Source organism: Cydia strobilella, chromosome Z, assembly GCF_947568885.1.
Source record: "Cydia strobilella chromosome Z, ilCydStro3.1, whole genome shotgun sequence".
Taxonomy (NCBI): domain Eukaryota; kingdom Metazoa; phylum Arthropoda; class Insecta; order Lepidoptera; family Tortricidae; genus Cydia; species Cydia strobilella.
This window is the reverse complement of record NC_086068.1, coordinates 55,833,402-55,854,067: the sequence shown is the minus strand read 5'-3', so window position 1 is coordinate 55,854,067 and position 20,666 is coordinate 55,833,402. Positions and strand designations below refer to the sequence as shown.

The following is a 20,666-nucleotide window of genomic DNA, read 5'->3' as shown; positions in this document are numbered from 1 at the left end:
TAGTGACAATGCATTATTATATGATCCATCATCAGAGCAGTTCGTTTAGTTTAGACCGAAAGGTGGCCTTAGTAACTGGATGCAGCTCAGCTCAGATACTGCTACTACTGCCATCTAGTGGTGCATAGAAAAACAACTTATAAAACAAATGCGTAGGAAGGTACACCTAGCTACATCCGGTGACGAGTAGTAGAACTAAAGTACTTTTAGACCGGTAACATCCACTTTATACAAAATGCCAAATCTTTTATCGTTAAAAAAGGGTTGGTCCTTTATACTATAATTAGGTATATCAATGGGGTTGGCCGGTCGAAATGCTTAGCAGATGGCGCCAGCATAGCTTGCCCTGTCAATCCCTAGAACTGTGTCAAATTTTTGTTTTTTTTTTAATGCCCTAGGTGCCAGCCCTTTAAGCCAAATCTCATAGAAAAAGGGGCAAGCTATGATGGCGCCATCTCTGCAAACCTTTGACAGTTGCCAACCTCATTGTCAGTCGAAGAGTTTGGATTTTGTGTGTTGGGGTCCTGAAAATTTTTGTGTTTCACTCGGTGGCAAAATTTATTTAACCCTCGGTGCCTTGAAATCCTCGCAACGCTCAAGTTTCCACTTTTCGAACCACTCGCTACGCTCGTGGTCCAATTTTGGGATCTTTCCCTTTCTCGGGTATCAATATTAGCACGAGGGGTTAAACAACAACTTTACCCCCTTGTAAAACAATTACTATTTTTTCTAGGCACGAGAAGATAGAAAATGCCTTAACCTGCCTTTTTAATTTGGCAAACGATGTACCAAACAACCTGTATCTTATTTTATTGAGCGATTTTAAGGGCAGTCTATAATGACAACAGGCTCTCTACCCCCAGGCCCCCACAGCAGACGGCAGAAAACGCGCCCTCCTAGCTGTGGTAGCCCGTGAACAACATTATGCCACATGTCTTCAATTTGGCTTGGTTCGCTTCGTGTCACCTTTGGCTGAGAGAGCGGACCTCATAGCACCGAACGACCATCAGCTGTTATTTCAAAATATAGAAGAGGTAATTTAGACACAGCGGCGTTTTATAAATATCTCATTTCAGTTGTCCAATTATGGATAAAATTAAAGTAGGTTACCTACTTAGAACTTGTCTTAGTTGGCCGTAAACAACATTATGTCACATGTCTTCAATTTGGCTTGGTTCGCTTCGTGTCACCTTTGGCTGAGAGAGCGGACCTCATAGCACCGAACGACCATCAGCTGTTATTTCAAAATATAGAAGAGGTAATTTAGACACAGCGGCGTTTTATAAATATCTCATTTCAGTTGTCCAATTATGGATAAAATTAAAGTAGGTTACCTACTTAGAACTTGTCTTAGTTGGCCGTAAACAACATTATGTCACATGTCTTCAATTTGGCTTGGTTCGCTTCGTGTCACCTTTGGCTGAGAGAGCGGACCTCATAGCACCGAACGACCATCAGCTGTTATTTCAAAATATAGAAGAGGTAATTTAGACACAGTGGCGTTTTATAAATATCTCATTTCAGTTGTCCAATTACGGATAAAATTAAAGTAGGTTACCTACTTAGAACTCGTCTTAGTTGGCCGTGAACAACATTATGTCACATGTCTCCAATTCGGCTTGGTTCGCTTCGTGTCACCTTTGGCTGAGAGCGGACCTCATAGCATCGAACTACCATCAGCTGTTATTTCAAAATATATAAGAGGTAATGAACGCAAGAAAAAAGCTAGTAATTTTCGCGAGAACGAAAAAAGAAAAAGATATTCAGAAACTCCAAGCCCCAGAGACCAACCTAGCACCTCCACGAAAAAAATCCCAAAAGTGGACGCATTCCAGCTTATGCGCGAACGAGCTTATTCAATCTCAGAAAAAAACACCTATCTCGACAACTAACTTGAAACGGAAACCAATACAAGAAAAACAACAACAAGCATACACCACAACAGAAAATATTCTACTCCCCAATCCGATTGGTCATCGTGGGGATGGCGACCAAAACCCTCCATCAAACATAAACAACACAGCGAAAGGAAAAGAAAACAAGCTCTACTTAGCAACATATAATGTTAGAACGCTGTTGTCATATGAACGTTTAATAGAACTCGAAGAGTCATTAGAAAAAGTAAAATATGATGTCATTGGTATGTCAGAGGTCAGAAGATTTGGAAATAAGATAGAAGAATATGAAAAATATATTTTGTGCTACATCGGCAACACACCAGGGAAGTATGGAGTCGGCTTTTTAATAAACAAATCTTTGAAGAAAAACTTGGAAAGTTTTAGAGGTATCACAGAAAGAGTAGCTCTACTAGACCTCAACATTCAAGGACATAAAATAAGCATTATCCAAGCATATGCTCCCACAGAATCAGCAAGTGAAGATGAAATCAACAAGTTTTACAAAGATGTAGACAGAGCAATAGAATCCAGTTATAAGAATCTAATAGTTATGGGAGACTTTAACGCTAAAATAGGAAAGCCACTGCAAGAAGAACACATTATAACCAAGAAATATGGATACGGAGAAAGAAATGAAAGAGGTCAACTGCTAATAGACTTTGCTTTTGAAAACAAGCTCTCGGTGATCAACACTTTCTTTAACAAAAAACCAAATTGCAGGTGGACATGGCGCTCCCCAAATGGCAAATATAAAAATGAAATTGATTATATAATGACAAATCAACCGAAATTATTTACAAATATAGAAACACTCAACTTAAATTTTTCAACTGACCACAGAATGGTTCGAGGCACAATAATGTTAAAAAACCTCAAAAATAACAGGTCCAGATATACAAATATTCAGAATAACACTCTAAATACTGACAATGAAATAGAAACCTACAAGACAAACCTCCAACAACATCTACATACACAAGGAAACAATCAAAGTCAAAAATCTGTTCAAACCCACTATAATAAATTAATACACATCATCAAGGACAGTCTAAAACAAGCAAAATCGCCAAAAAAATCCACTACAAAACACAACATCTTAACAGAAAGAACTTTGGCACTGATACAGAGAAGACAACAACTACAAAAAATTTCAGGAAAATCTAGATCGGAAAAGAATGAACTCAGTGCTCTATATAAACTCACCAGTAAATATATAAAATCGGATTATAAGAACTACAGATTGAAGACATTCCAATCCTATCTTGATCAAGGCAAGGGTTTAAAAAAGGCATACAAAAAGCTGCAAACAAATAAAACCTGGATAGAAGGCTTAAAACAGTCAGGTGAAACAACACAAAACCGCACAGATATTATTACTATTGCTACCAACTTCTACAAAAAGCTATACAGTGCTACTCAAGACACAGAAAACAATAATGTTGAAACGGAATCATGCTTAAATCAAGTAAATCAGATACAACAAATTGATGAGGCTGAGATCATTCAAGTTGTAAAAAAACTAAAATCTGAAAAAAGCCCCGGCTGTGACAACATAAGAAACGAAGATATAAAATTAGGAATTGAAATATTAGCTACTCCACTCGCATTTTTATTCAACTTAATACTAGAGACAGCAGAAACTCCCTCGCAGTGGTCAGAATCTGAGATTATATTATTATATAAAAAAGGAGACCCTAACGACATGGGCAACTACAGGCCTATAAGCCTCTTATCAACCTTATACAAAATCTTCACATCTATTATAGACCGCAGAATAAGCAAACAACTAGAAGAAACACAACCTGTAGAGCAAGCGGGATTCCGAAAAGGCTTCTCTACAATAGATCATATACACACACTCGAACTTGTTATCGAAAAGTACCAAGAAAAACGAAGATCCTTATACATAGCTTACATTGATTACCAAAAAGCATTTGATACAATCTCACATTCCAGTATCTGGCAAGCACTGAAAAGCCAAGGAGTAGAAAGAGAATATATAGCAATAATAAAACACATATATAAACAAAGCACAAGTAAAATCAAACTAGAGACAGCAGGCTGCAGCTTTCCCATAAAAAGAGGAGTTAGGCAGGGGGATCCATTATCGCCAAAATTATTTATTTCTGTACTGGAATCAGTTATAAGCCCACTAGACTGGAAAAATTATGGCTTAAAAGTCAGAGGAAGATGCCTTACACACCTAAGATTTGCAGACGATCTGGTCCTATTAGCTGAAACAAGTGCAAATTTACAATACATGATGGAAACACTCCAAGCAGCTAGTAAAAAAGTAGGCTTGGAGATCAACCTATCAAAAACCAAAATTATGACAAACAGCATAAAGAAAAATATCACCTTGGAAAATGAACCAGTACAGTATGTTGAACAGTATATCTATCTCGGCAAGCAAATCGGATTTGAAAGCAACAACAACGAGCTCGAGATAGAAAGAAGATCACGACAAAGCTGGAATAAGTTCTGGAGCTACAAAGAAATATTAAAAAGCAATATGTCAATTGAATTAAAAAGAAAAATAATGGACTCCTGCATACTTCCGTGCCTAACATATTGGACTGCTGCCAGACTTGGAAATTTACAAAAAAGGTCTCAAACAAAATCACTACATGCCAAAGAGCCATGGAACGCAGCATCCTAAAAATTAAAAAAATTGAGAAAGTTCGGCACACTAAAATAAGAAGTGTAACAAAAACTATAGATGCTTTGTGCTATGCAAAAAAATTGAAATTTCGATGGGCAGGTCATGTGGCACGACTCGAAGATGACAGATGGACATCTGAGATCACAAAATGGGGTGGCCCTCTAGGCAAACGACGTAGCGGCAAACCATGTACAAGATGGGACGAAGACATCAAAAAAACGTCTGGAAAAAACTGGATCCGAATGGCTCAAGACAGAGACAAGTGGAAATCGATGGAGGAGGCCTTCACCCAGAAGGGGTCTAACGCACAAAACAAGAATATATAAAAAACCTAAAACAAATTTCAAATAAAAATGTTTTCTTTATACAATACGAGTATATGTAACTAGGAAAACTCAGTGCTTAGAATAAAAGGCTTTTATTATATTTAAGGCTTAGAAATTCGTAAAAAGTGTACTTGAAATTTCATAGTATGTTATCCATTTCCGAAAATGTTATCGAGGACGAAGCGGAAATTAGTAGAAAAGTGAGAAAAACTTTTAGTATGCCTCATTAGTCAATGGATTAATAAAACTACCTCTCCTCTTCTAGATTCTAAGGCTATCCGAGGACATCCTAGACCAAGTGGTGCAGGATGACGGCGAGATCCAAACGTCGACGGTTGTGGCGGTCTACCTGCAGAAGGCGCCTGTGTTTCTCAGCCTGTACAAGAAGTATTGCCTCGGGTTGAAGAGAGCGGATTGTGTACTTGTAAGTATCTCTACGAGTTTGTACATTTGATTTCAGTAAATTTAAAATATCCGAAAGCATGAAGTACGCTCCAGTAGCGTATCTAGGCGTGGGGGAAGTGGGCCGTCGTCCTCGGCCTCGCGCCTCACCCCTTCGGGCACAGTGAAAGAACAGGGCCTCGCAGATGTGATTTCGCCCACGGCTAGATTAGTACACGCTACGCCACTGGTACGCTCTGTCTGATCCTGGATGGTCAGGATGGTTTTTCGGAGCATTTTTTTTTAGGACATTCTTACACAGATTGACTAAGTCCCACGGGAAGCCCAAGCAGGCTTGTGTTATGGGTACTCGGACAACGATATATATAATATATAAATATTTAAATACATAGAAAACACCCATGACTCAGGAACAAATATCTGTGCTCATCACACAAATAAATACCCTTACCGGGATTCGAACCGAGGACCATCGGCTTCACAGTCAGGGTCACTACCCACTAGGCCAGACCGGTCGTCAGGAGCATTTAAATGGCTCTCTCTATAATTTTTCTTCGTGTTACTGAAGCCGATAATATTATATCTTAAGCGTTTAGTCGATGCGATTTTTTATCAAACTATTTACTGCTATATTCGCCCCATAAAAAGCAAGTACAGTCATTATTTGCATGTCGCAATCCAACCAGAAAATAATTGCATTAAGAGTACCCGGCAAGCTCGGTTCTCTATACAAACGTAGTTATGCTCTCATTTTAAAACGACTCGCTATGCCTGAAACTTTGTACTTACAATAAGATATATCTATGTCTGTAATTAGTTTATGTAGCTTCAAATACCACAGTAAAAAAATACAGCGAATTTAAGTTGTTTATACAAAACTTGTTCTTGCTCTATTTCGTATGTCTTATTAACTGGAGCTATATAAACTAATTACAGACCTAGATATACCTCATATCATTGTACATGCAAAGTTTCGTTCCAACACGTAGTTTTAAAAGACCGAAACTCCGTTTGTCTTATGGGAAGGTGAAATTCCGCTGAGCTTGCCGGGGACTCTTAAGCATCACAGAGCGTAGATCTCCTTTTTTAAAGCAGAAACACACACACACACACACACACACACACACACACACACACTCTTGGAAACATGTGAGTAACAGAACTAAGAATACGTTAGTAAAACAGTAAAGATGAATTCGATTGTTCTGTTTTCCTCAGGTAAAAAAATCAAAAGACCCAAGCGGCGCCTTCTCGCGTTTCTGCACCAGCCCCCCGATCCCCCGCCGGAGGCCCGACATCACCTCTCTGGTCCACAAGCCACTGGAGCAGTTCCGCGAGCTGCTGAGGCTGATGAGGGCGGCTGCGGCGTCGGCGGGCGCGGGACCGTATGATCAGCTTGAGAAAAAACAGTTGCAAGTTGTTGTTGACCAGTTGCAGGTGTGTTTTTTTTTGATAGTCCATATCTTTTGGCGTATATTTGTACTTTTCATCTACGAGTATTTAAGATCCATCGCGGTCACTATTCACCGGCTCTCCCATATTTAGTTTAATCCAAGAGTACTGTCCTGTTGTCTAAAGGAGCAGGAATGTTGATGTTGTGTTTAATGTGCAAGGTTAGAAAGTATCAAAAAACTTGGAAAAGTTTTCGGATTTCAGGAAAATTTCACGGGAATACATACGATACATAGTATAAAACAAAGTCGCTTCCTGCTGTTTGTCTGTCCCTATATGTATGCTTAGATCTTTAAAACTACGCAACGGATTTTGATGCGGTTTTTTTTAAATAGATAGTGATTAAAGAGGAAGGTTTATATGTATAATACATCAGCATTGCACCCGTGTGAAGCCGGGGCGGGTCGCTAGTAAATAAATATATAGACAAGTGCTAGGGGTTGCAGGGCTGAGATGGCTAAAATGGCGTGTACTAACCTCACTGTCTTTGTGGGTTATTCTCTGAGAATATGTCTGCTGTTGCGTCGAATGGCCACGACTCTTTTCATACATTTCGTGTGAGGCAATTAGACAGCAGACATATTTTTTGAGAATGACCATTTAAATGCTTCGTAAAGCTTAATCTGTACATGCCTCATTGAAATATTCGAAATAGATGAATCATTGTATCGAGTGAGTATACCTATAGAAACTGAGCAGTAGGCATGCAGCTTCCATTGCAGCTTGGCCCCGAAACCTGGCCCCGCTCTAACGGTATCACCAGGCGGGTCGTGGGGTAGGATAACGGCCGGTAGCGATAAAGCTGGCCCACACCAGATCCCACAGTCGTCCGCAAAATGACGACGGAAGACCACCCCAACGCGACCAAAGGATGGGGCGCGAATGGATACAGCCTCCACGGCAGAAATGCGGTCGAGACCTCTCACACCCTCTTAAAAAGGGTGTCGAATGAAACCCACTGACTAGCTTAAACGCAGTCTGTACATACATACATATACATATAATCACGCCTATTTCCCGGAGGGGTAGGCAGAGACTACGGATTTCCACTTCCTACAATCCAGACACCTGTTTCGCTTCCTTCACTTTCATAACATTCCTCATAAGTAGACGCTCGCCGGTTTAGGGTGCTCTTGACCTGGCCTTTCTTCAGGATTTCCCCGATTTGATCAGAGAAAGTCCGCCGAGGTCTGCTCCTTCCAACTCCCGTTTCTACCTCTCCCTTATACACTCTCTTTGTTAGCCTTCTTTCACTCATTCCTTCCACGTATCCAAACCATCTGTACCATCCCACCACCACCATCTGGACCAGTCTGTACATTACATTTGTATTTCCACAGAGCGCATACCAAGACGTGACGGCTGGCTCGGGACTCATGGGTTTGGCTGGCGATGGCAAGCCACTGCTCTCCGTTGCCGACCTTGAGAGCAGACTCGTCTTCACTAGGTGTAAGGTAAGATACTCCTAATCGAATATGAGAAAATCCAGTGAAAGATGGAAAAATCTTGCAGTAAAACCTGCACGTTAACAAAACGGACATGTCAGTTAACACATTCACTGCCAACATTTTCGAAACGCTATGCTCGTAGCCGATCCCAGCATTTTCCCGCTTTGTAACGGAAAGCGTCTACGAACTGAGAAACCGCTGAGTGGGATCCCGGTACTCAGATGTGTTAAGGTTTTCACCTTACATGTTTGTTATGTGACTATATTTTGCAATGCACACTTTTAAACTCTTTCTCCCTTATTAATAAACGTCTACTAAAGTTGACAAGCCGTTAATAATTGTTTGTCCCTTTCCATCATACCAATACGTCGGAAAGGGACAAACGATTATTAGCGGCTTGTCAACTTTAGTAGACGTTTATGAATAAGGGGGTTACTCTTTGCTTTGCTAATATGGCACAAAGCACTTTCAAACGTAAGTACGTAATCAGATCTTCTTCCCTGAGTACTGCACAAATAGTGGGCATGTTAATTTGCTACAATCTTAATAACCTTCTTCCTTCATCTTTTTTGTATGAGTGTACTACTATAGATATCCTTAAGATTACTTCCCTTTCCGACCCTCTCTACTACGTCTTTACCTTCCGTATAAGACCAGTGGTCAGAAAAATAGCTTGACTTGTCGTTTTCCTTCCAGCCTTTCATACTAAGCACAACCGGCCGACAATGGATCTTCGGTGGCGAGCTGTCCAGGGTGGAAGGGCGCGCCGTCCGTCCGTACTGGGCCCTGCTGTTCAGCGACCTTCTGCTCTTCGCCACTGTCTCCAGGGACCGGGTGCTCTTCGTCACGGAAGAGCCGGTGCTGCTGGCTACTGTGTCTGATGCTCAGTTTAATCTTAGGAAAAAAGGTATTTACTTGTAGTATCATTGGAAACTTATCTCGCGTGCGACGACTACCGGTATTTTTGTAACTGTTTTAATTTGTGATTAATTAAAGGTTATCTATCGCGCGCAAGAGATACTGACGAGGCGTATTTAGCCTAATGATATATAGTTGGCTGACGGAAAGTTTCCTAAGGGGCTAAAACCTAAAAATCCTTCCAAAACTGAACTGAATACTACTACTGAACTGATAGAGTTCTTGGAAACTGAATTTTCCAAGAACTCTATCAGCTTTTTGGGAAATTGTTGCAATTCTACACATATTGCGCATTTAAAACTACTACTTAGTTAAAACCTGGATTTATACAATTTTCCAATGGAAAGTAATGAGCTAATTAGCAGCGAAAAATTACACAATTCAATATTTTTCCGATACGTGGCGGATTTGAGGTCTTGGCCGCCCTAGGCCCCAGACCCTGTAGTAAGTACTAGCCGCCCCTTTTATAGTACCCATCATATAGACTGCCACCCCTAATATTAAGCCGCCCTAGGCCCGGACCTACTGGGCCTTAGGGCAAATTCGCCACTCCAATACTATCACTTTTATTTTCTGACCTGTCTCCTTGTTACAGCGACCGAATTCAGGCTGATCCTCGGAAGAACAGGGGGAGAAAGCCCTCTAGTCTCCTGCGCTCCTCGTACTCCTGGTCGGACCAGGACAGTGGTGCTGCGGGCTCCGTCGATAGACCTCAAGGCGGTGTGGCAGAGTCTTCTTCAGCGTCAGATGTGAGTACTTCCAGAGGGCCTAGCCAAGGGTACCTATAGTTAGATAAGCTGTGGTTACCTATAATTAGATAAGCATCAGTCATGATTGTTACAAGTATAAAGATTTAAGAGCATTTAACATGTATTTTCTGTTGGTAATCCTAAAACAAGAAAAAAAAAGTTTCTATTGGAATTTTCTCTCTAATCTTGACTAGGATCTTAAAAAGTCAACTAATTAAGACATTTGTGTTGTGATCACGACTGTTTCAATAGTTGTGGTTGACAGCCATATAAGTGATTTGATTGAATTGAATGCTTAAGCTAGACACTGACAGGGAATTTTTAATATCATAATAATATTTAAAAATGGGTTAAAACCTCGAAATCCCCACTCCGTCACTTGTGTATCTTTAAAATAAGATTAATTTATCTTTATCTCTTTCAGATACCGAGCAAACACGATGTCCGGTACACCTCTCGGCTCACCACTGGACTCGCCGGACCCACAGCTCACGTTCTCCCTGGCCACGCTGGACTCGCAGCAGCGCCAGGTATCCGCATCCAGCTTTCAGCGGGTCTCCAGCCTAGCACTCCTGCCCGCCAGCAGCTACCGATCTCACCTCAACATGCTTGTCGAGGAACGCCCCGAAAAAGAAGTCAGGGTTAGCTTCGATGTCCGGACCAATTCCATGTCGCCTATTCCCCGACCTGCTAGGGGACCATTAAGCTCAGTCTGGCGAACGGCACCCACGCCAGAAACCCCATCGGCCAATCTCTCCCCAGCTGATTCACAAACTTTCTCTTCCCATTTCGTCTCCACTTCTTCAATGGAGAAGAACGGCGAAGCCACTTCTCCGAGCGCTCAATTGACACCGGATGCCGGTGAAAATTATTCCGACCTGTCACCCTGTAGATGGGAGTCTTTCGAAGCCGATCTAGCCATGGCGGATTTGGACGTGGACCCGTCTTATAAGCACGCTGTTGAAGAGCGTATATTCCTACCTGACGACCCGCTTTTCCCGTGTATGATGCTGCCAGAGCGGCCTACTCCCCCAGCGTACCTGGAGCTCTGATCCCCCGACTCTGATACGGAGGCGAAGGCCTTGGACAGCTGTTTGCCCCGGAAGTGTGATAGCGACTGGGGGTAGCTTTGTTTTGGCGTCGTTCCCGATAGATGGTGTTGGATGGTGTAGAAGGCTTTCGTCGTGTAGACCCGAGCGTTTGTTGGATTGTTATAAAATTTGCTTATAGTTGAGAATAAGGTTGTGGTACATTTTTGAGAGACATATTTTCGATTAGCAGTATTGAAGTGATTTAGTATTTTCATCAATACTATAAGTCTGACCTATTTTAGTTCGGTGTCATCTCTATCTTCTAGGGTGTGACAGTCTGGTAGTAAAATTTTACAGAACTGATAAACCCTTGTACAATGCTTAAGAGATGTTGAAAGGTGTCTAGATATGCCAATATATTTTACCGGGTAGCCTAAGTGTCAAAGATGTAACAATAGGGTACCAACGTAGCAAATATTTATATATGAACTCATTCCTAGAGGGGTTTTCAGGAGTTTAATTTGGCTTCGTAAGTCTTCCGTCCTTTTCTTATGACGTATTTCGACGTTGTTAGACTCGAACTGTCCCTCGATTTTGTGACTTATGGGATGTTTTAATGAATGTTTACGTAATAGCCCCAAATTTATCGTGTTGTTAATATTAGAAAGATATATTGTGCAGAAATTATAGGTATTTGTAATGTGTAACTTATCTGTACATAGCCATTGTACAGGTCATGTGGATATTTGGCGATTTGCGTCGCGACATTAACTTCACTAACCTTATATATTTCGTTAGCATTTTATTTTCGAAAGCTTTTTGTTTTAACTGTTTTATTTGGATTAGTAAACGTTTTAACCCCTAGTTCAAGTAATCGTTCCTGTGATGTCTTATGACTACGATAAAATCGAGCTTCAAATTTCGGACTTTTGCCTTTTGGACTTTTAACTAATGTTATATAACTGTTCTTGTATGTTCAAATGTCGCTTGGAACGACAAGGTCGTAACCCACATTTCTCTTAAAGGAGATTTCTTGTAATATGTTACAAAACTGACAGTTTGTAATAACGATTGAATTTGAACTACGAGTGAAACGAAATCCAAATAAAACTGTAGAAGTTGATATAAATCACTGGCGCCTTTATACGTAGAATAAATGTGTTTACAACGAAAAATGGTAGTCGATTGTACAGATATAGTTATAGTTTTTTTGTTAGTAGATAATTGTATTATAATAAAGTATTTTGAGTTCCTCGATACCCGAAATATCGCTGGCATCGCAAAAGCAAAATGTTCACATAACCTCCTTTACCCCGGTCCTGTTATGTCTAAGCTAAAGAGAATTTTTTACAAAAGGAATCCTAGCTAGAAATCTTTCAGTGTTTTCGGCTGTGTGTAAATTTTTAATAATTATAAAAGAAAAATGCAAATAATTTTGAGAAAAAAGTTTTTGACTGGGTCCCCTGTAGAGTGCGCAGATGTATCTTTGTGTTTACACCGGATGTCATTAATAAAGACGTTGGCAATGGTGAGAGATAATTTTATTTCTATGACACCCATTTTGCGAAGCTAACGAATTATTTGTACCGACTTACCATTTTTCTATGTAGCACTGGCGGTTCTGAATGCGGTCAAAGTGTCAGGTCTGTGTAGGGTGCCATATTGTCATAATTAATTAGGCGAACGCGTATTAGTGCGCGTTCCGTTCGTTCGCGTCTACATAATAGTAATTGAAGATGGACGTATCTCTATATCGCCCTCGCTGCGTTCAAACCAAGGTCGCGTTGTAGTCGTCGCGTGGTCTTGCAAGCGTGCGTGAACGTGGCACTCAGCCTCAAATACTCACTGATTGTATAAGATCAGTTAAAGATATAGATATTTATTCTCATAATATAAAATTACAATATAAATTATCCTAGACTAATCTACACTAATTTATATGATGATCGTCAGTACTCGTACGTAATTTATCACCTCAGTAGCTCAAACAAGCCTACTTTCGTCACTCCAGGGAGTGAAACAAAGTAGCTTTTTAATTTAGTGAAGGCCATGAACTTCATACTTCTATTACAAATTCGTTTTTTTTTCTGTATATTCGAAATAAATTTTAACCTTTAATATGTTCTCACTACTGAGGTAAAAAATTATATGTGCAACAAGATAGCAAAGTTATTTTACATCTCGTGATTTTGAGTCCCTCACTACGCTAAAGATTCTAACTTAGAATCTTTCGCTGTCTCGGGACTCAAAACAAACACTCGCAAGAAAAACCAACTTTCATCTCTTGTTGCACAAATAACTATACTTTATTTGATAAATTCAAAAATACAATTTAATTACATAATTTACATTACATTGTCAAATAAATTAAAAAATGCTATTTTTAAAGTGTCTGAGTAAGTAATCATATGTCAACAATGTTATTCATTTATGTCAAAACAAAAATTCGGTAATAACTAAATTACGAGTATCTCCTAATGATCGTCATGTTCTAAATAAAAACTAGGTACTTACTTAATATACTTAAAACAAATTCCCCAGGTAGCAAAATGACGTAAAATGACGTCAGCGACGTCATAATGACGGCATTATTACGTCATTACGACGTTGCTGACGTCATTTGACGTCATTTTGCTACCTGGGTCGTGCTTCAGATTTCACTGTTAAAGTAGATGAAACTTCATGAAACACTTCGACCCCATTTATGTCCCGTCGAACCGTTACAGTTGGAATTTACCGAGTTGATATCTTGAGCTCAAACCTCTAATCTGTTAAACAAAAGGTATTGTTACCTTTAAGCGGTGGTTATACCACTGCTAATAACCTCGTCATGAGTGAACGGGAACAAGCCCGTTTAAATACCAATTTTCCTATGTATATAGTTCAAATTCATGAAATAGCCCATTCGGAGATAACATCCGTTTTCTCCATAAAAAATTATGGGAGTTGATTGTTCTCCGAATGAGCTATTACATACATTTGGACATAATACTATCACCATAGTTGCTTTTTAAACGACTGTTGCTGGCACGTGCCGCAGATGACTGCATAAAAGAAACTCAGGCTTTTGTTTAACGAATTAGGGCCAAAGCCGAAAAAATAATCTCAGAAAATTACAAATAAATAAAATAGTTACCTACTTCAGAACATCTGTACACGGTCACCAGTCGGGTTATCGGAATGACCGCTCAGCGAGTAAGTATTATGGGCGTACAATATTACGGTTGGCCATATACCTGTATGGACTTGTACTTATCTATAGGTATAATTATGAAACCCTATTATCAATATTGCAATTAATTTAAAATCATGGCTGGCAATACTATCTACTGTAGGTGACCCTTTGGTTGGTGCCCAACTTCGCCCAAGTGAGCTGCGTATAAATACCTATCTTCTTCACCCTTCCTCAATAAGGTTAAAAACTGGAACCTATTACTAAGACTTCGCTGTCCGTCCGTCTGTCCGTCCGTCTGTCCGTCTATCACCAGGCTGTATCTCATGAACCGCGATTGAAATTTTCACAGATGTATTTCCGTTCCCGTTATAACAATAAAAAATACTAAAACCGGCCAAGTGCGAATCGGACTCGCGTTCCAAGGGTTCCGTACATTACACAATTTTTAAATATGTATTTTTTTATGTGAAACGTGAGTGAATTGTCTTTAAAAAACCCGTAGGGGTCGGATCAAAAACTAAGTTATTAAGTCCGACTCACGCTTGACTGCACATTTCTAACAGGTTTTCCTGTCATCTATAGGTAAAGAACTATTTTGTGTATTTTTTTCAAAATTTTAGACCCAGTAGTTTCGGAGATAAAGGGGGGAGAATGGTAATTTTTTGCCTATTTTCTTGAATAACTTCTAAACCGTTTATCTTAAAATTATAAAAAAATATATTTGAGATACTCACAATAACACTCGGAGTATCGTGTCACATTTGATATGTAACACGATATAGTTTGAAAAACTTTATTTTTTAATTTTCTCATTTACCCCCAAAAGTGGCTCCCATGTTTAAAATTAATTTGTTTACGACACATGTCCATTTTTGGGTCACAAACTTACATAATTATGTGTACCAAATTTCAACTTAATTGGTCCAGTAGTTTCGGAGAAAATAGGCTGTGACAGACGGACAGACAGACAGACGCACGAGTGCATGATCCTATAAGGGTTCCGTTTTTTCCTTTTGGGGTACGAAACCCTAAAAACAGAATAAAATAAATATTTAAGTGGGGCTCCCATACAACAAACGTGATTTTTTATTTATTATAAAATTATACTATATAAAACTTATTCCAAATCCTTAATGCTGAATCCCGTGATACAATTTATAGCGGAATTATGAGTAAATACCAAGTTATGTAATAAAGGCGAATTTAGGGTATGTATTTATGCCAACCCTTAATTTCAATGAATTGCAACATTGATATCATAGGGCCTCCCGCGAACCACGTTCGACGTGTTGCCTCTCTGTCGCACTTGTAAATTCGTACGTAAGCGTGACAGGGAGGCAACACGTCGAACGTGGTTCGAGGTAGGCCCTCAGGGTTTGGTAATGAGCGAGTATGGGCGTGCAATTTTACGATCGACCATACGCGTTCGTACGCGACCATAGGTACTTATACTTATATTAAATCACATTTAAAATCGGGTCTATCGCGAATTTATTTTGTTAGCCGCGACCACGACCAGTGAAACCTGTGTCGAAACGTCGGTAAATAAAGGTAACAAAATAAATTCGCCATAGACCTGATTGTAAATGTGATTTAAAATGTGTTCAAAACACGAAAGTTTTAAACTTATACTTATAGTTTGAGTCTTCTCAAATTCATTTTACGGCAAAGACCCTAGTCTGTTAAATAAAAACCATTGTTTCTTTTGTGTGAGCGCGTGGCCATTGTGACTGAGCGCGTGGCCATTGTGTCTCAGCGCGTGGCACGCACTCAGAATCAAACATCGTTTGAGAAGATTTAAACTTTATTACCTAACGAGTTAAGAGTTCCCGGCAAGCTCGGCCGAATTTTATGCACCTTCCCAATCTTCCCATACAAGCGGAGTTTCGTTCTCATTTTAAAACTACGCTCTGGATTGTAATGAAACTTTACACATACAATGAAATGAGGTATATCTAGGTCCGTAATTAGTCTATATAGCTCTATTATATAAAACAAACGAAATAGAGTAAAAACAAGTTTTGTCTGAAAAACAATTTCACTGTATTTTTATAACTATTGTATCTGAACATTCTGAACCTACATAAACTAATTACAGACCTAAATATACCTTATCCTATTGTAAGTACAAAGTTTCAGAGTTTTAAATGAGAGCGTAACTACGTTTGCATGGACAACCGAGCTTGCCGGGGACTCATATTAGCATTTGAACCGCCTCACTTTCATGGTCACATTTTTAACGATTGCCTGTAGACTGATAGAATAATGTTTCATTTGAAAGTTTGCCAGACTAGAAAGCTAACAATACTGTAGAACACACACTATGTAACACTTCTATAAAAATCCTAATAAATATCTTACATCTTTTAATTAAGGTGTGTTTCTTAACGACTGCAAAAGCTTAAGCCTTGACTTAGTCCGTCTGGCTACTTGTATAGACTCGCCGCAGCTCAGCGGAGACACAAACCGGTGCTGCGAGCGCCACAGAAGGCGCCCGAAGCTCCCGCAGTCGGGGCTCTACGCTGTACCTCCAGAAGTGGATGACGCAGCTACCAGAGGCCGAAGAATTGGACCCACCTGAGTCTGACATGGAGGTAAATCGAGATCCTCATACAAAACTCTTGAGCCCTGACCGCAGGCGCCCGCAGCTCTCGCAATCGGGGTTCAACGCTTCACTTCCAGAAATGAATGACGCAGAAGAATTGGAATTATCTAAGCCTGATATGGAGAAAATTTGGAGATTTAGGCACTATTTTTGACTAGCTGGTAAGCTGAAAGTTCCCTCATGTCTATCCACCTCGTAGATCAACCTACTACTTTATGTTTGTGGTGGACTATATGCCATTAATCCAAGACAACTGACAGTTGAGACAGCGTTGTAAAACTTGTATAGTGCTTATTACTATTACATTGTGTGGACGGCCTGGTTACTTTATAAAGTAGGTACAGGGCCATAAAATGCTATCAATACAAATGCATAATTATATTAACATCAATAAATTGCTCTGACAATTAGTTTAAAATAATATATGTACATTACAAATACAACAGTACAACAAACAGCATTGGATCTCAGGATGATAACACGTTCCTGTTCCATTTATCTATTATCCAGATGTGGAGCGTAGAAGAACTGAGGAAGCGGTCAAAAGAGCTGAACCTTCTAGAGGTGGCCGAGGTGATCACCATGAACGGAGACAAGAGTTCACCGAGCGAGAAGAAGGAGACAGACCGCAGCCCCTCCAAAAGCAGCAACTCTGGGAGTCAAGTAAGTATTATTTTGTCTAACTTCGACCATGCCTGCTTGCTTGCTTGAAGGAAAACGTCGTGAAGAAAGCTGCACACATCCGCGAAGAAACTCAAAGGTGTATGTGAAGTCTCCCGCATTGGGCCAGCGTGAGAGGCCTATGCCCAGCAGTAGGACGTATATGGGACAAGTAGACCCTTTTGACACTTTAATGAAATGTAGGGGGTACACACCGAGCGATTGCTGTCCTTGCCCATGTCATGGAACGTACGCAGGCAGCACCCACCAGGGTGTAAGGACTATTGACAGTTGATGGAATCTAAATTGAACTAGGTTATTGGGTAATAGCGATGGACTTAAATACTGGGCATAAAAAACTGGACTCCCTAAACATGTTCAACTGACGTCTCAACCCTTTTACTTCAGATCACAGTCCGCACAAGTCCAGTGGTCGTAGACACGATCCCTGTTTGCCGTCAGTGCCACAAGAAGTGCCTCTCCAAGCCCAACAGCCCCCTCATATCGCAGAAGGAGCCTCCGAAGCCCAAGGAGGCACCTTCTCCGCAAAACTCGTCGAGTAAAAGCCCGACATGCAGTGCCAACTGCGGTCACAGGTAAGACAACTTGGGCAAAAACTTTTTTAGAATGAGTTAACGTTATAAGCACGACTTTTCTCTGTGGATGTTATAACATAAATGGACTTTTATCGAAGCCTAATTTTCTCGCAGGATCCTTATGGGTATGTTTCATATACCATGGGCATCTTCTACTTCAAGCTGTACGATGAAATCCCCAATAAAATGTACCCAAATGTACTTTCTTATTGTCCACAGTAAAAGTTTTCCCGAACGTTTTTAACCCAACTATTAATTTTCAGTCAAAGTTGTAGTCGCTCTTTATTTTGTTAAAGATATTTTAAAATAACTTGAAGTGTCCTTGGAAAAAAGAGATAATTATTTTTTCATGTTAGAATTCATAACATTATCCATAAATAACATTGACTAACTAAGTCAAAAACGTTCAGCAAAACGGGCTAGAATGTAATATTATTACAAACAATATAATAATCTTCATTGTACCTGCAATCAATTAACCCGATGAAAGTTGACAGTTAAAGTTATTCGTAAGGACAGTCTTAACAGCTTCATTTTTATTACAGGAAGCCGAAAACCTTCTCCATGCATTTAGAGCGAAAAGGTGCTATCAAAATACGTCCAGAAGATGCTCCTAAAGCTGCCATGAGAGTCATAGACTCCATAGAGCAAAGTCAAAGAATGCTCAAATCTACGTCCTATGACCTGAAAACTGAATCTCCTTTACTTAGCAGAAGTATTCACTCAACAAACAAGAGCCAACTAGAGTTAAGGAAAGATACTTCTATTAGATCCCCTAGTCCCTCCTCTGGCTCTAGAAATAATAGTCCTTTATCCACTAGCCATACTACTTGTAGCTCGATGGTGTTCAATTCTAGCTCTAATGATTTAAGAATGTCTAACTCAAACATTTCTAACCAAGTCCAATGCGTTATAGCTCAAGAGAGATACCTGAACGAAGTAAAATGCGTTGAAAGTGTAACATTGTCAAAGACAAAAAACAACAATGCAAACTATCCATCCCCGGCAAGCATAAGAAAAGAACAAATAACAAGACAAAAGGCTGAAAATGTGCTTAATAAAGTATTAGGTATGAACATTATAACTAAGAGAGAAAATGTTGGAACATGTCTGAAAACGTCATCGGTGTTTTTAGATGACGATTCAGTGCATGAAGATGATGATTTTAAAATTGAAAGGGGATTAAGACGGTCTCCTAGGATGGGCATATCAGCGGTTACTAAAATGAACGGTGATATAAATAAAAAGACTGAAGACGTTAACACTAGTACGTGTAATGATGCATCGGATGATGATTTGGAGCTAGGTCCTCTCATGTTGATGGGGCTATCGGCGATCAATCCAGCGGCGCATCTCATGCGAGTTGAGCCTTTTAAGAAGGCGTCTGTGACTAGCTTAAACGCAAACTCGAGGCCGGAAAGCCTGGGCTCCATAAATTGTGAATCCCCGGTCAACATTTCGGTGGTGCCGCCGACACCGGACTACAATTCTGTTGATAAGACTGTAAGTTGAACAAGAAGCAGACCTTAATAAATCATTGATTATTTCTATTAAAATTTAAGCATTACTGGGGCAGACACATTTCTCCAACTTGAATTTTGGCCAACCGCCTTTAAAACACGTTATATGTTATCTTCCGAGCTTTTATATGAGCGTTTTGTTTTATTCATTTCGATGCTGATATATTTTTTTCCAAAAAAATGGTTGAATACAGAAATCTTTTAAAATAAAAATCATGTTTACAAAAAGCTCACAAAAATGTGATTGTTGTGACAAATCAATTGGTGTTTAAACAATTTTTAGGGTTCCGTACCCAAAGGGTAAAAACGGGACCCTATTACTATGATTCCGCTGTCCGTCTGTCCGTCTGTCTGTCACCAGGCTGTATCTCATGAACCGTGATAGCTAGACTGTTGAAATTTTCACAGATGATGTATTTCTGTTGCCGCTATAACAACAAATACTAAAAACAGAATAATATAAATATTTAAATGGGGCCCCCATACAACAAACGTGATTTTTTTGCTGTTTTTTCCGTAATGGTACGAAACCCTTCGTGCGCGAGTCCGACTGGCACTTGGCCGGTTTTTTCGCTTTTAATATCTAGAATTTCTTGTGGCCTAATTACTATATTCAAATAACTTTCCAGGATACTCTAATAGACGAATCCCCCGAATCGCCAGATGCTCCGGAAGACCTGCCGTACGTGTCACTCAAGAGGTCTGTTATATCCAATATTGAAGGCCATTACGCACTGCCCGATCCTTAGTCATGGATAACCATGTAGAATTCCTTGTAACATAAAGCTTTTCAATTATCGTGTAGTAAAACCACCTAACTTTACTTAGTCCAAAAGCTCCTATGGTTCAAAACTAATTCAAGTATAGTATGAATTATGTCAGATTATGTCGGGCTCGGGCCCTAATCTGCTAAATAAAAGTCTTTCTTTATTTTGATCTTCAGCACGTGCCAAAGCAACCATATCGCTTAAACAGCAACTATCGTGATAGTATTAAGGTTCAAATTTATGTGACAGCTCATTGAGAAAACAATCAGGGTGGTATTTTCTTTGGAGATAACAAAAAGAGTTATCTCCGAATGGTCTGTTTCATTAATTTGAATCATATAAATAGGATGATTAATCATGTTGCCCGTAACATAGTTTCTAACCTCAGTGCACCCCACTCATCTAGCTACCACCGTGCGTAATGGCGACCTCTGTTTCCCCGCACAACTAACCTACG

At 39.8% G+C, this 20,666-nt stretch overlaps 1 protein-coding gene across 1 annotated transcript in view; it reads left to right on the top strand.

Moving 5' to 3' along the window:
* The window catches only part of LOC134755222 (uncharacterized), a 119,008-nt gene that overhangs the window by 67,593 nt on the left and 30,749 nt on the right, over positions 1-20,666 (top strand). Inside the window, exons 9-20 of the mRNA XM_063691746.1 lie at positions 849-1,034; positions 5,152-5,310; positions 6,507-6,725; positions 8,081-8,194; positions 8,885-9,095; positions 9,702-9,855; positions 10,280-10,385; positions 16,500-16,655; positions 17,177-17,329; positions 17,735-17,922; positions 18,468-19,425; positions 20,072-20,142. Of these exons, the coding sequence (XP_063547816.1) occupies positions 849-1,034; positions 5,152-5,310; positions 6,507-6,725; positions 8,081-8,194; positions 8,885-9,095; positions 9,702-9,855; positions 10,280-10,385; positions 16,500-16,655; positions 17,177-17,329; positions 17,735-17,922; positions 18,468-19,425; positions 20,072-20,142 (2,675 nt within the window). The remainder of the gene's footprint in view (positions 1-848; positions 1,035-5,151; positions 5,311-6,506; positions 6,726-8,080; positions 8,195-8,884; positions 9,096-9,701; positions 9,856-10,279; positions 10,386-16,499; positions 16,656-17,176; positions 17,330-17,734; positions 17,923-18,467; positions 19,426-20,071; positions 20,143-20,666) is intronic.